General features: G+C 53.3%; 1 protein-coding gene across 1 annotated transcript in view; it reads right to left on the reverse strand.

Annotated features, from left to right (window-relative positions):
* Positions 1 to 9,066: 9,066 nt before the first annotated feature.
* KCNK9 (potassium two pore domain channel subfamily K member 9) overlaps positions 9,067 to 14,526 on the reverse strand; it is a 76,233-nt gene continuing 70,773 nt past the window's right edge. Inside the window, 2 exon segments of the mRNA XM_038555603.1 lie at positions 9,067 to 9,436; positions 9,438 to 10,039. Of these exon segments, the coding sequence (XP_038411531.1) occupies positions 9,197 to 9,436; positions 9,438 to 10,039 (842 nt within the window). The 3' untranslated portion in view covers positions 9,067 to 9,196.

The raw sequence follows: 14,526 nt of genomic DNA on the forward strand, positions 1-14,526 counted from the left end.
TCCCTGGTGACTTGCACAGAGCTGGGCTTCCAGAAACAACATGAGCTACTGGTAAATTCAGTACATATTCTTCCTGAGGGCCTGGAACTTTCTCCTGCCCATTGCCTGCCCCTGTGCAACGCTGCCTCCTCCATCATGAAGACCCCTGATCCCATTTGCCTGGAAGTGGCCTCCCCTCCTGCCACCTCCCAAGGCCATCCCCCAGTGTCCCTTTCTCGTGGTAAGCAGGGTTCCCTGTGAGCCTTAGCACAGAGCCTGGGGAAGAAGGGCCAGAAGTGTGCAGTCTGAGCCCTGGATCCCTTTCCAGCAATGTCCCCTCTGAGCCCAGTCTCCCCGTGTCCCACCTGCATAAGCGTGGACAAGCAGCAGAAGTCAGGGCTTCATTCTCAGAGTGCCGCTCTGCACGCAGGCCTAAGATCCACCCATCATAGCTCAGCCCCAGTGGAGCAAAGATGGGGGCCCTGAGTCAGATGGGGCCTGGCACGAGGCTGGCCAGACGCTGACCCGAGCCAGTGGCTTCTGCAGGTAGGGGATGCAGCCTTGAATCCTCCCAGGAAGCATAGAGAACTGTGATGTAAGGACAAGCCTGGCACGCAGGAGGAAAGAGGAGAGGTGGATGGAGGGGCAGGACTTGGGGTTTCAGGATTAATGGGAAGGCAATTCCTGGAGGTGGGGGCGGCAAACCCATCTTCTCATAGGGGCAGGTAAGTGCTGCAGATACAGAGTCCCTGACTCCCCTAGCCTCAGTCTCGCTCTTTAGAAGATGCACCTTGCGCAGCTAGGGCGCTTTGCACAGTCAAGGAAACTAAGCAGAGACCCACTACAAGAAGCTACTGGTTAATTAAGGAGCCATATGCTGTTAAAAAATCTAATTGGGGAAGAGTCACCTGCAACAGAAGGTGTCTGAGTAAATACGTCCAGATGCTGGTTGACGTCAGCCCAGCCAGTCCTCCCCGGGCTGGAGCTGGTGGCAGAGAATGAGGCAGACTTGGTCCGGGGTGGGGTAAGGGTGGGGACCTGGGCCACAAGGAAGAAACTCAGACCCAGAGAAGTGAAGTGAATTGTCCTGGGCCACACAGCAAATTACAAAGGCAAGGTTTGAATCCTGGTTCAACCCACATTTCCTAGGCTTGGCTGCTTTCCACCCAGCCCGGGCCCCCTCAGCCTCCATCACCCAGAGGCCTCATGTCAAAATCAAAAGCCGCATTGCATTGCCTGGATGGGGGGTGGGGGGTGGGGGGAGAGGTCCACACTGGATGCCACTCCTTGACCTTGGCCATACCTCCTGTGCAAACCCCAGACACCTCAGTAGGAGGAAAGTTCTAAAGAACAGACCTGAGCCTCCAGCGCTCACGACAGCAGACACCCCTGGCTCTTCTGCTGACACCCTGCCCTCAGCATCCAGGGGAGAAACATGGAATAAGGGCAGGAGCCCTGACCAGCCATCAAAGCTCCCGTGGGGTCTTAGTGCAGCCCCTGGTCACAGGCAGTCACGGAATCTGTTGTTCGTAGAATAGATCGGAAACCGGCACATCCTTGTGCCAAGAGAGCCCAACAGTTAGACAACATTTTTTGTTAGCTCCCTGCTAATCTTTGGTATCTGTTCATCAGGACAAGTCGCCGGATGCTCAAGTGAAAGACCCAGCGGACCTTATCCAGAAATGTTCCCCTGTGCAAATCCTAGCTAACATCCAGAAGACTCAAACAATACACACACACACCCATCAACTCCACCTAAACAATAAGACTCCAGAGGATTCAGGTTTGGTGAGACTCCAGGATCTCTCTGGAGTGCTGTCATGACTGGAGACCCCAGGTAGAGACGTCTGGATGGACAGGTCCTCCACGGAAGCTAGGTGTGAGAGGGAAGGGCCTTGAAAGAAACTTAACTGTGTGGGTAACGGGGAGCCAGAGAAGGTTCTTGAGCATGAGAATGACTATATGATGAGCTTGTCAAAGGCCTGGACGGTCGCCGCCACCTGTCAGGTGTGGCCTGTGGCAGGGTTCCACTGATCCTGCTCCGCCATGTCCACACTCGGTGCCTCGGCGCACGCTCTGTCTCCGCCTAAAACAGCACCCACTTGCTCCGTCAAGGTTCCCCTGAGAGATTTCCAAAAGCTACTTCCTCCACCAAGCCAAGTTCCTCGGCCAGATGCAATCCCCTCCTTTCCATGGTTTCATTTTGAGTCAAACGCCAGGCAGGAACCTGTAGGAGCCCTGGAGCTGGCCTGAGAACTGCAGACACACCTGAGAACACCAGCGCGCGGCACCTGCCACGGACCAGGTGCCCAGTCACGGTCGTCTCCCACGATCCCCGCAGCCACTCCGTGCGGGAGGGCTTATTTATAACCTCTAACTGAAAGCTGGGGAAACTGAGCCTCAGAGGGGCAAAGCTAGCACCCACCGGTCTCAGGTGTGCGAGGTGCCACAGCCTGAGCAGCTTCCACCCCACACGCTGCCCCCATGGAGACCGGGGGCGCCTGCCTTTGTCTCGGGCCCAGGGCCCCCGAGCCCATGCCAGGCGGGTGTGGAGCTGAGGCTGGGGGTCCCTGGCACTCACCACCCAGCCTCACCTAGCAGGACAACGTGGCACTGACCTGGCTCCTGGTGACGTTCCCATCACAGGGCCCCCTCCCCATGCAGGGTGACAGGGTGCAATGTCACAAGCTCGCTTCTGGAGCTTGAAGATGTACCAACTACCCACTTTAACGGGAAAAGGCCGGCTGTGGGCAGCTCGCGGCCTGTGGCACGCGGCACACTCAACTCCAGCAGCCAAGTGCCCCTGGATCGCCAACAGCGGGTGATGGATTTTCAGCACGTGGACGGGCGTTGAGCTCCAGGGATGGGGCAATCGCCTGTACTGAAGTTAAGATACGCATGGCCACCTAGGCCACCCAGGCCACCCAGGCAGGCAGCTAGGACTCTGGTTGCCTTTATCCCCCTCTGGGCGCTGCCCAGCGCTGACCGCTCCCGAGGCAGAGCCATCAGGGTGTGCTTCCCAGGATGTCCTCGTGTGACACAACAGGAGAGCCCCGAGGAAGGCATCCCTGAGTGCATCAGGGGACTTGGGTGGAGGAGTGGGGAGCTCCCCTCTCCACCTCCATGATGGACAATAGCAGGGGGACTTTCTGGGCGGCCGGGGGCTCAGAGAAGCCGCACGGGGGTCTTTTCTTGATTAAGATGAAAGGTTGCTTAGCCCCAGCCGGGGGGGGGGGGGGGGGGGGTGGGGGTGGGAACGCTGCTCTGTGTTATCAGAACTGAAACTCCATGCCCCAGAACTTGCCAGTGCAAATCTGTCCAAGACAGAGGTCCCAACTGTGGTCCTTGATGGCCAAGAGCACGGCCACCACAGCCGGTTACGGTTTAGGATTATTAATGCGAGGAAAGGCCCATTGAGGAGCTGCCGGGGGCCAGAGCGCCCCAGCCAGCCTGCAGGGGTCCCACGGCAAGCCTACCGGCTCAGCCCTGCCGGCCAGCTTCGTAGGCCACGGAAGCCCAGCTCTGTGCCTTACGTCTACTTATAGCTGGGTCGGCCCCACAGGTGTTTAGGGAAAAGATCGCAGAGTCAGGAATAGCAGAGTGTTCAGCTCTGGCAATGAGACCCGGCACCCAGGGTCTCGTGGACACCTCCCTAGGACCTTCCACTCATTTCTCCAACAGAGGAGAGTGACATTTAGTGTAACCCATGTATCTACAGTGGGAGGCAACCAGAGAGGGCTCGAGAAAGCCAAATACCTCAAATACATCAATTGGTGACACCACATCACCATGTGGTCCTGCCTAACGTCTCCAAGATGAGGAAACCAGAGAGAAGCAGAGCATGGGGTACCCCCCCCCCAAGACAAGGGGCCTGGACCCCTCAAAGGGGCAGCATCTGAAAGACATGAATGGCAAGAAAGAAGATCCTAGATTGGAGTAATCTGGGGCAACCAGATGAGTAAGGTGGAGGTGACCTTGTCTCTTGGATTCACAAGAAAGCTCTGGAGGACATTCTGGGAGCACAGCTGGGAAGATGTGAATGCGGACTATATTTTAGATAATGATATTGCATGAATGCTGAATTTCCTGCAGTGTCTGTGGCGCTGTTCTCTAGGATGCTCTTGGCCCCAGGAGATCACTTTTTTGCTTTGGCTGAACCACCTAAAAGCTGCAGACCCCACTTCATCCTCCAAGTACCTTGGGGTGGGAGGAGGGTCAAGCAAGTGTGACAAAGTGCTACAGGCTGGTGGGGGGTTTGGGTGATAGGTATACAGAGATTTATCCTACTCTTCTTGCAACTTTGCTTGAATCTACAATTTTCCAAAGTTGGTGGGGGGAGAATCATGGAAACAGGATTTCCCCCTGAATCATGGGAATAGGATTTCCCCACAGCGGCATGTCCCAAGCTGTCATCAAGAAAGGGCCATCCAGAATGGATTTACGCCCAGGGCTCTGGGCAACCCATCATCATGTGATGATGCTCTGTTCTTGGCACCACTGCTTGCCCCCTCTCCCTCCATCTCCCCAGCACCCTGCCAAATGAAATGGTCTCTGGTATTCCTGGTAGCCCAACCTTCAAAAGTACCCACTGATTGGAACATCCAGGCCAAATGTCTTCATGGGTCAAATTCCTGAACCTCCCCCACCTCCACCCCATCCCATGTGTCGTGGGACCACAACAGAGGCCAGGGAGGGGAGAGGACTTCTGGGGGCCCAGGGAGGCAGGAGGCATGGCCCTACCAACCCTTCCTTGTCTGGGACCCCAGACACACCCCCAGGTAAGCCAGGACTCTGGAAGAAACTCCTGTTAGAGTCCTAGCCGCAGGCTCCCCAGGACAGGCCCCCTGTCTGCACCCCTTTTGGGGTGAAGCCACAGGCACTAGCGCACCTCAGAGGACGGTACCCCATCACACTAATAGAATGGACATGTTCCAGCACAGGCCTCAGACCTTGCACCTCTCTGGATGCCCGTAACTGGTAGCTTAATTAGGGCCGATTATTTTTAAAAACTGCAGAAAGAAACAGGGCCATGGACCTCAGCGGCAGGTGGTTTTTCTCCTCTGATCATTGTTTGCTCTCTCACCTCCCTCTCCGACTCCATGTGCACAGACAAATGAATGCTTCTAACCCGTTCTCTCCAGCTTCCAGCTGCTGGTGAGCGTTGCTAGGAATCGGGATCCATGAGGCTTTCGGATCAAGTGAGGCAGAGAAAAGTGACCTCCTAGACCTCACTGTGGGCTTCTGAGCTGCTGTCCAGACATTCCCCCACTGAAGGCCCCGCGTGCAGAGAAGCTGCGGCGAGCCAAATTCTGCAGTCCCTCTCCCCTTTCTGTAGATGGGGTCTGAGCACCTGCAAAGGCGGGCCTCCCAGGCAGCAGTGTGGGTCCATCTGCTTCCTCTCCCAGGGCAAGGTTTCTGGGCTGCAAACGACCTGCTGTGCTCACGGCCAAGGGCAAGCGGCACCTCCCAATCAGTGATGCACGGCAGGAACACAACAGATGCTTCAGAGAGCACCAGGCAGCCCGCTGCACTGAAGGGTCTGCTGCCTGGGTTTCAAGACGGAGTGCTGTGGGTGGGAAGAAGAGACCCGACTCCAGCTTTGGGGCTAACCATGCACCTCAAAACCCAGACGGTGGGCTCACTTCTAGGTACACAAGAGTCCAACGGTCCCGTGGCACGATAGCACCTTCCAGCTGGCATGGGGGTGGTGAAAAAGGGAAGGTCTCTAGAAAGCACCCAGGCCTGTTTAGGATGATCCGTGCCACTGCCCACCTTCCTCCCATCTTTGGTGACGTGAATGGATGGAGATCCCTTAAGCTGGAAAACGTTCAAGTGGGAGTCCGAAAGCTCTTTAAGGACCTGTGAGGTATGCTGCTTTCTAGAACTGGGTGGCCAGGCACTCCCCTGGGATTCCGGTGGGCCGTGGCCCTGACTGAAGCTGAAATCTGTGTCCCAACAATCTAGAGTGACTTGTCCCCCTCACTGAGGGGTGCTGCCACCTACAAGAAGGGGGCTGAGAAACCGGACTGGGGAAAGAAGTCATCGGCTGTGCAAGGAGCGGAGACCTGGCCTGAGACATGGAGGGACCTGCGGGGTACAAGCAACAGCGGTGACCACACAGCCAGGAAGATGGCAGGTGGAGAATCACATGGGAAGACCGAGGGCCTGGCAGGCTAATCTGAGATTTTGGTGTTCCCCCTTCCTGGCCCCTCTGTCTCCTCCCCCAAAAGTGAGGGAGCTCAGGGAGGTGGACTCAGACTAAAGCTTCCTCTTGGCTTTTGAGGATTCTCCTGCTGACTAAGCCATCTCAGGGGGCCAGCTCTCTGGATGCAGATGCCCCAGCCCCATTTCATCAGGAGGAAGGGACCCTGGAGGCTGTCGATTCGCTGACACCCCATGAGAGCACCTTACTGGGGTGCGTGGAGGACTCCTTGGCTGGAGACCAGAGTTGGGAACCACCAGGGCCATCTGAGAAAAGGCGAGATATCCCAAAGGAAGCAAACCAAGGTTCACCACCGTGCCCTGAAGACCTCAAGCGTAAACAAGGATATTTAGCTTTGGAAGAGGAGACTCACTGACTGCCCTTAGGTGGGCTGAGCAGTAGCCAAGGACCGAGAACCAGGAGGGATCTGGGAGCATGAGGGTCTACATTGCTTCCAATGCTCAAGTTGGTGGTCATCACTGAACAGAAAGAACTTCACCCTACAATCCTTACTGCCATAAAGAACAGTCAATTCTGGAAATATAGAATATGGAATGTTTTTTTCCTGTCCCTGGAAACATTTAAACAGAAGGACACTTTACACAGCTATTTTAGTCAGGGAACCAGCCCCTGAATGAAGAAGGGCTGAGACTGGGCTCTTCTGACTCCTGGTGCACCCACTTGTGGGCAGAGAGAAGCAGGTGGCCTCAGCTGAAGGCTGAAGGCAGAGGCCACGGTGTGCTGGAGCCAGCTTCTCGGGCCAGGACCAGCTCTGCAACACTGAGCAAACCAGCCACCTTGTGCCTCAGTTTCCCTTACAGATCAAAGATTGTCATACACCCCATTTGAGGACAAATCTTACAAAGATGTTCATGAGAAACCTCACACCGATCGCAAGCATTCTCCTCCAAAGCAGGAGGCACTCTGCAAAGGTGGACTAGTATTTTCATACCTATGATCCCTCAATAATGAAGAATTTCTTCCACGAGGAAAAAAAAAAATCTATTCTCTGGCCAGGTTTTAGAGCCCTAAAGTTTTTTTTGTTTTTGTTTTTAAATGAGTGAACCAAGACAACCGTGAAGGTTGAGAACCGTGGTTCTCGGACCCCTTTCCCAGGCCCTGTGTCCTGGATACAGAGGCCACTGTCAACATGGGATGTGACACTACAGTGCCTGCCTCTCCAGAGGAGTCTGGACTGCTGTGTTTCACTCCAATGGCCCAAATGCTTGGGGCTGGTGGCATCTAGGTGGCTTATCCTCTCAGGAATCCCTCAGACCTCCTCTTTCTAGGCAGCGGATCCTCCACTCCGGGAGATCTCACGGGGGCTCCCGCTGCTCCTTCTGGGCCAAAGCCCTTTTCTATCCAAGAGTCATGACCATTCCCTTCATGAAAAAGACATGGGAAGGTGAGTGAATTCTAGAAAAGATAGGGGTGGTGACGAGCGAAGTTGAAGGTCCCCTCTGGGAATTTGGATTCCAGATTTTTCTTTATTCGGGTCACTGAAAAGACCCCCAGTGTGCCCAATTCTATAGACTTGCCCTCCCCTAGGAGATTAACAGGCCTTCCTTGTGGGTCGTCCAAAGGGACCACAGGGAGGAATTTCTCCACTTCTCAGGAAAGTTGTCCCCTGAGATTGACACGTTCCCAGCAGGCCAAGACACCGCTCCTTGCCTCTAAACGCTTCCTGAGACCAACACAGACTTGCCCTTATTTACAAATCAAATGCAATTAGAGACTGTCTTTCTTGAAATACGTATATATATTTTTTAAACAAGGAATGCCCTGTCATTTTTTATTAGGAAAATAAACCACATCCACCTAATACCCATTCTCATCCAAGCATCCCAAACCACAATTCTTATTTATGCAGGTAGACGCTGCACAAACCGCCACCACTACCACCACCGCTTCCATCCTTCTATAAATAAGAGGGAAGTAACAAAATACTCTGTGGTTCCAACAATTTTCCAGTTTCCCCTGACACTTCCAGTTGCACGGTAAATTGTTAGAACTGCAGATGATTAAAAATAAATCCTTTAATAAATTAATATTATTACTGGCTTTGGATTATTCCATTGCTAGTTTTGTTTTCTTGCGTTGATAATGCATACCAGTTTAACAAAGTGCATGCTTCTAAAAAATTTTTGAACTGGCAAGCTAAAATGATCCATGTCCTCTTTCCCACCCACCCCCCTAAAAAGAAGTTAATATAATTTAGAACCTAGCATTTAAAAAATATGGTCATGACACGTCTGGGAGAGAAGACCGCTTATGGAACATGCTTGGTTTGGCAGAATGATAAATCAAAAACCTCGTGGGTTTGGTTTTCCCCATTTTGTTTGGAAGCCGCTGAAAGCAGGTTATCAACAGAACTGTGTCATGGAAAAGAAAACCGTGAATACCTGATACTTTCCGTTTCGCCACACGGTGCACACACACACACACACACACACACACACGGAAGCACACGGGCATGTGTACTCCCTCACTCACACACAGTCCGTGCACGCACGCACACACACACACACAGCCACCCACCGCTTTGGGGAGGAGAGAGAGGAGTTAGGTCAGACAGCACGTGGGTGGGCACTCGCCGGCTGGCAGCCTGGTGTGCAACTTTGGGTTGGGTATCCTCTCAGCTCTGCCTGGTGGTCTCGGTCTCACACCTGTCCTGGGAAGGCCACCCCAGAGATGGGGCAGGCTGCGGAGAAATGTAAGGCATACTTCGCTGGGAAGGAAGGAAGAAATCCATGCTTCATGCTCAGACGCGAGTTTCAGAGGAGGACGGGCCTTTCTTTTTCCCTGTGGCCTGCTCTGTCTCGCCAGGAGGGGCGGGGAGGAAGGAAGGAAACCATGGGGTGGGGGGAGGGGAGGAAAAAAGGAAAGAAAATAATAGATAATGAGGACAACAGTAAAGGATACTAATAATAAGAAAGAACAAACGAGGTGGGCCAGTGGAACTCGAGGTCAAACAGGACAAGTGACTCTTTCTGCCTACGCCGCCCGCCCCGCACCCTAAATGGACTTCCGCCGTCTCATCAGCCTGTGGTTGTCGGTAAAGCTGTGTAACCCGGGGGAGATGGAGCTGATGGGGGACGGGAAGAGGCTGTTTTTCAATGTGCTTGGTGAGATCTCCTCGATCTTGTACGAGATGGAGTGGAAGTAGTGGGGGGCGAGCTTGGCGCTGAAGGAGTTCTGCTGGGCCACCGGGCGGCCTCCGTAATCCTGCGGGCGGTAGCAGGTGCAAGAGCACACAGGACTGCAGGTCCGGGGCGTCCGCCTTGTACCGGGGCCGGCCCTGGCGTGCCTCCTCGGGGATGTGAATGACCATGCTGTTGCGGTTTCCGGCAAGGGACGCCCTCTCCTCGGCATCCCGCCGCTCGTCCTCACTGTTCATGGTCAAGAACCTGAGGACCACCAGGTTGAGGAAGGCCCCGATGACAGTCAGCCCCACCAGGATATACATAAAGCTAAAGGCCACGTACAGTGGCTTCTTTTGCAGGGCGCCCTTGGTCTGCAGCGCCACGTAGTCCCCAAACCCAATGGTAGTCAACGTGATGAAGCAGTAGTAGTAGGCGTGAAAGAAGCTCCACTCCTCGCACTGGGAGAAGGCAGCCGCCCCGATGCACAGCGTCCCCATGCAGGAGAAGAAGCCCACGGTCACCATGTTCTCCATGGACACCTCCGTGTTGCGCATCCCGCAGCACTTCTTGATGCGCTTCAGCAGGTAGCGCACAAAGGTGTTCATCCGCTCGCCCAGGCTCTGGAACATGACCAGCGTCAGCGGGATGCCCAGCACCGCGTAGAACATGCAGAAGGCCTTGCCCGCGTCGGTGCCGGGGGCAGCGTGCCCATAACCTGAGGGGAGGGGTGAGAAAACAGGGAGAAGGAGTGAGGAGAGGTCCCCTGAGGTCTGGGGTGGGGTTGCACTTGGCATTTCAGGGAGGAAGGGGCTGGGGCAGGCCCATAACCCGGGAGGGAGAGCCAGTGAAGAAATGTCACTTGAGGTTGGGGTTGGGAAGGGAGTGCGGGCACTTCGATTGGGATGGAGGCTAGAGCATGCCTGCATCCTGGAGGGAGGAGGGAAAAGGAAGAATCAGGGAGGTGTCCTTTGAAATTTAGGGATGGGAGAGGTGCTCTTTGGGGCAGTTCAGAGGAGGGGGGCAGGGAGCATTTCGTTGTTTTTAGAGCAAAACAAAGTTTTTTTAAAAAGAAAAAGCAGCATCCTCACTAATAAGGCTGTGAGAGTAGTGAGGCCAAAGGACAAAATGAAGTATGGCCACTGTGGACCAACATTACTGTTGTAGACCAGGCTCTGGGCGGAGTCCTCATCCCACAGATCCTCACTCTGACCACCTAACAACCCTACAAACCAGGCATGATGAGTCTGATACAACAAGAACACTGAGCTCTGGTTACCTGGGATTTGAACCCAGAGCTTTTGGGCACCAAGAACGAGGCTCAAAAGCAGAGAGTTTTGAATCCAGAGGAGTAACTGCACAGTGTAATACAAACACCAGGAGGGCAAAGACTTGTACCTGTTTTGTTCACTGCTGGATCCCCCACCCCTAGAGTAACACCTAGCCTGTAGAAGATTAATAAATGAAGGAATACGGTTGTGCCACTGTGTGACTCTGGGCTTCCCAGGAAAGAGGGAGCAAATAATCTTTCAAGAACCGTGCACGGGTAAGTGCTTTTGATACTCTTTGTGCAACTTCACAGCACGTCACTTCGTTAATCCCCTACATCCGTTGTGCAAAGCCGATTCTGTATTTCCTCGTGTTCAGAATGAGGATGGGGTGCTGGAAGGGTAAAGTTACCTGCCAGGTGCCATTCAGCTACTTGTTATTCATATCAGAGCCAGGATACAGTCTACACAATATGGCAGAAAGAACGCAAGACTCAGCAGGCTCTAGTTCAAGTTCTGAAACTAATACCGTCCAGAAAAAGGAAGAAAAAAAAAAAAAACCTGAATCATGGGCAGCATTTGGACTGAGAGCTTGGAGGATGAACACAGCCTTCCTACATCTCAAATCCCCCCCCTCAAAAATGGCTTCCCTGATGTTACCCTGAGCCGTATGCTCATGGGCTCCTAGTCCTTTCACCAGCTGTATTATCCAGGGCTGGGAGGGGTGGTCTGGTGCCCTGGTTTCTTCATCTGTTACATGGGATCATAATAATTTTCAGGTGGGATTGTGCAGACCTGCTGAGTCAGACAGCCCCTAGTACAGGGCCTGGTACTCAGTAGGGACCAACCAGACCCCCCAAGACCTCCCCTGCCCCCTGTCTCCCACAAGAAACATCATCTGACTGCTCAAGCTCACACCTCTCTACCAGGACTTTATCACTTATGGTCTATCTCCCTCCCCTGGCAGGAATTCATGCCATGTCCTACCTACCCCAGGGATCATATTCTCAGTAGAGAAATGACACCATTTGTTTGCTTCCAGGATGCCTTGTGTTCATCCTCTCTGACCATCAATCCCACTGAACCAGTACTGAGCTCCAGCCCCTCAAAAACCCCATATTCTTTGCAAAAGAGGGAAAATGAAATGACAAAGTTGGAGTCAGGCCAGAAAGGATAGAATGGGGAAACCAAAGGCTGATGGGGAGAGCAACCAATCTAGAAATCCGACCTGAAGAAAGGCATCCCAGGAGCAAAAGAGAGAATAAGACCTAAAAACTCTGAAGAAATAGCCAAAATTAACCAAATTTGGTGAAAGACACAAGCTTATAGATTCCAGAATCCCAGGGACCTCCAAGTAGGATAAACACAAAGACCACCACACATCAAACTGCTGAAAACCAGAGAAAAATCTTGTAGGCAGCCAGAGAGAAACAAGACCTCACATAGAGAACACTTTTGAATACGTCTTCCTTCTAATCATGAACATTGGGAGCCTGAAAACACTAGAATAACATCTTTAAGGGGCTTAAAAAAAAAAAAAAAAAGACTGTTAACCTGGAATTGTCCATCCACAGGAAATATCCTTTAAGAATGAAGTCAAGATACATTTTTACATTAGAGAAAGCGTGTTACCAGTAGATCTACAGAGCATAATTACTAAAGGAAGTTCTTCCTAGAGGGAAATGATACCAGATGGAGACTTAGGTCTTCAGGAAAGAATGAAGCACGTCTCGGTAAACAAGTGGGTTTATATTTATACAAAATGCAGGGGTGGGAATCCCACTCTACCTCTAGATAGCTCACCTGCGTAGCTGACACAAAAGCCAGATGGATGGTGGGAAAACAGTAGACTGCTGGAGACTTACTAAGGCGGTAATATTAGCTAATGGCTCCGGATGGGATATATTTACTGGAGGAAGCCAACACAGCATTTGCTGAATCAAAAAAAAAAAAAAAATTGCACCTGGGGTGCCCAGACCCACCCATTCCTGTCAGCAGCAGTTTCCTCATGTGGCCCGGACAGCAGTACGTCTGCAGACCCCGTGTCGGGGCGTGTTGGGTTTCCGGCCATCTGTCACACTGCAGAATGGAAGGACTTCATCATTCCAACACCCCACGGTGTATCTCACCGCCACATTACAGTGCGAACAGGCCTCAGTAAGAGTGTGGGAGACGAACGCCACCAACGTTCAGGGCCTTCCACATTAATGCATCTCCTAGGGCCCCGTGGTTTGGGCACAGGACTATTCCCGCTACAGGTGAGAGACAAGTTGCTGAACACGCAATGCTTCCGGGAAAGAGGCAGCCAGGCAGGCCATCATCGATTTCCCCAACCGGACGCACCCATCTCCACCCTGCTCTCTGGTTTCCAGTTAGTGGGTCAGGAGGTCAGAGGAAGGGAGGAAGGGGAGGACCTTGGTCACAGGCTGCCTCTGCCAGCAGGTTCACAGCATAAAGCTACTCTCTACACTTCCAGTAACTATTCCCAGCTCTCCATCACGGCTCGTCCAGAATGCCACGCCTTCCCTCCACCCGACCCACACTTTCCAGAAGAGTCTATAAATAGCCCACTGATTGAGAGTGCTGCTTCCTGCACAGGCCCTACTGATACGCTATGCGTAGTCTCCCCTGGATCTGCTCACCGTCTCTGCTGCTACAACGCTCCAGGCACCGTAGGTGGACAGGTCCACACACATCGTGTCTACGACCAGGTAATGCATAAGCCATGTGTGTAATACACAGATGTAGCGTCTGCAGGTGCTCTGTGCAGAAGACGTATGGCCTACACTTGGAACCTCACGAACAGTATGTACGTGTGGGTCGGGGAACACCCGGACTTGGAACACGCAGGCACACAACACCACAGATCTACCAGTACGTAAAAGCATACACGACATGCCCAGAGCAGACCCGCATTCACCAACAGACTTTGTCTCCGCAGACCGTGTGTGTGTGTGCATGCAGAGAACACTCAAGGCACAGGATGTGCGCACATTTATGTATATGCTGCACGGATTGCACATATTTATGACTCACTAGGCTACACAGTATCTGCAAGCTACAGGTGTAAGATGAGAAAGAACAAAATGTGCATGTGCCAGATCGTGGAAAGCCTTCCTTCCTTCCCAAGGCAACAAGGTACAAATCTCCAATGTTCTCACAGAACCAGTGTACCAGCTCAGACTGTTTTTTTTTTTTCAAATGTGAATGAATGAATGAATGAATGAATGCACTCTGGCTTCCCTGGGTTGGGAGCCATATTCACCAATTCTGACGACCTTTGCTCGTCATGGGGGACCCACAGGGACTGACTTCCCCCAAATCTCCCAAGGGGCTCCAGGCAGCCAGCCAGCCCATGGCCAGGGCCTCCCTCAGTGCCCGGCACAAGGGGGGGCCTTAGAGGCTGAGGGCATGGGTGTCAAGGCCACAGAGGACCCCCAGGCTGAGGGGGTCTGTTCTCCTTCTCTCATCCCCCAGCCCCCACTTGGGATCAGTCCTGGGAGCTCACGAGCTCCATCTCTGTCCCGGTTTTCCCTCTACGTCCCCAGGCTCCCCAGGCACCAGGGCCAGTTCCTCCTCCACCTCCCAGTCCCGCAGAGGCCACATAACCTCAGGAATCCCACAGAGGACTATACCGGTTGCCCTTCCACCACTGGAAATGAATAATTCATCCTTTTGGGAAAGCGATGTCTAAAAACAATTTATGCAGGGTTCAGGAGGCATGCACAGGGCACAGAAGAGATACTGAAACCAGGCTGTCCCGGATGGATGCCTCCGGGTGGCCGCCATGTGACCTCCGCGGAGTCCCTCCATTCACGGGCCCCATGTGGAACAGGAGGCTGAGAAAGGGAGAGGCGGCCAGCCTGCAGCCGCCCTGCAAGACATGGGGCCACCCTTCCAAAGCCCCACTCTGAAAAGCTGTGAGGACTCTGCTCTG

This window comes from Canis lupus, chromosome 13, assembly GCF_011100685.1.
Source record: "Canis lupus familiaris isolate Mischka breed German Shepherd chromosome 13, alternate assembly UU_Cfam_GSD_1.0, whole genome shotgun sequence".
Lineage (NCBI taxonomy): Eukaryota > Metazoa > Chordata > Mammalia > Carnivora > Canidae > Canis > Canis lupus.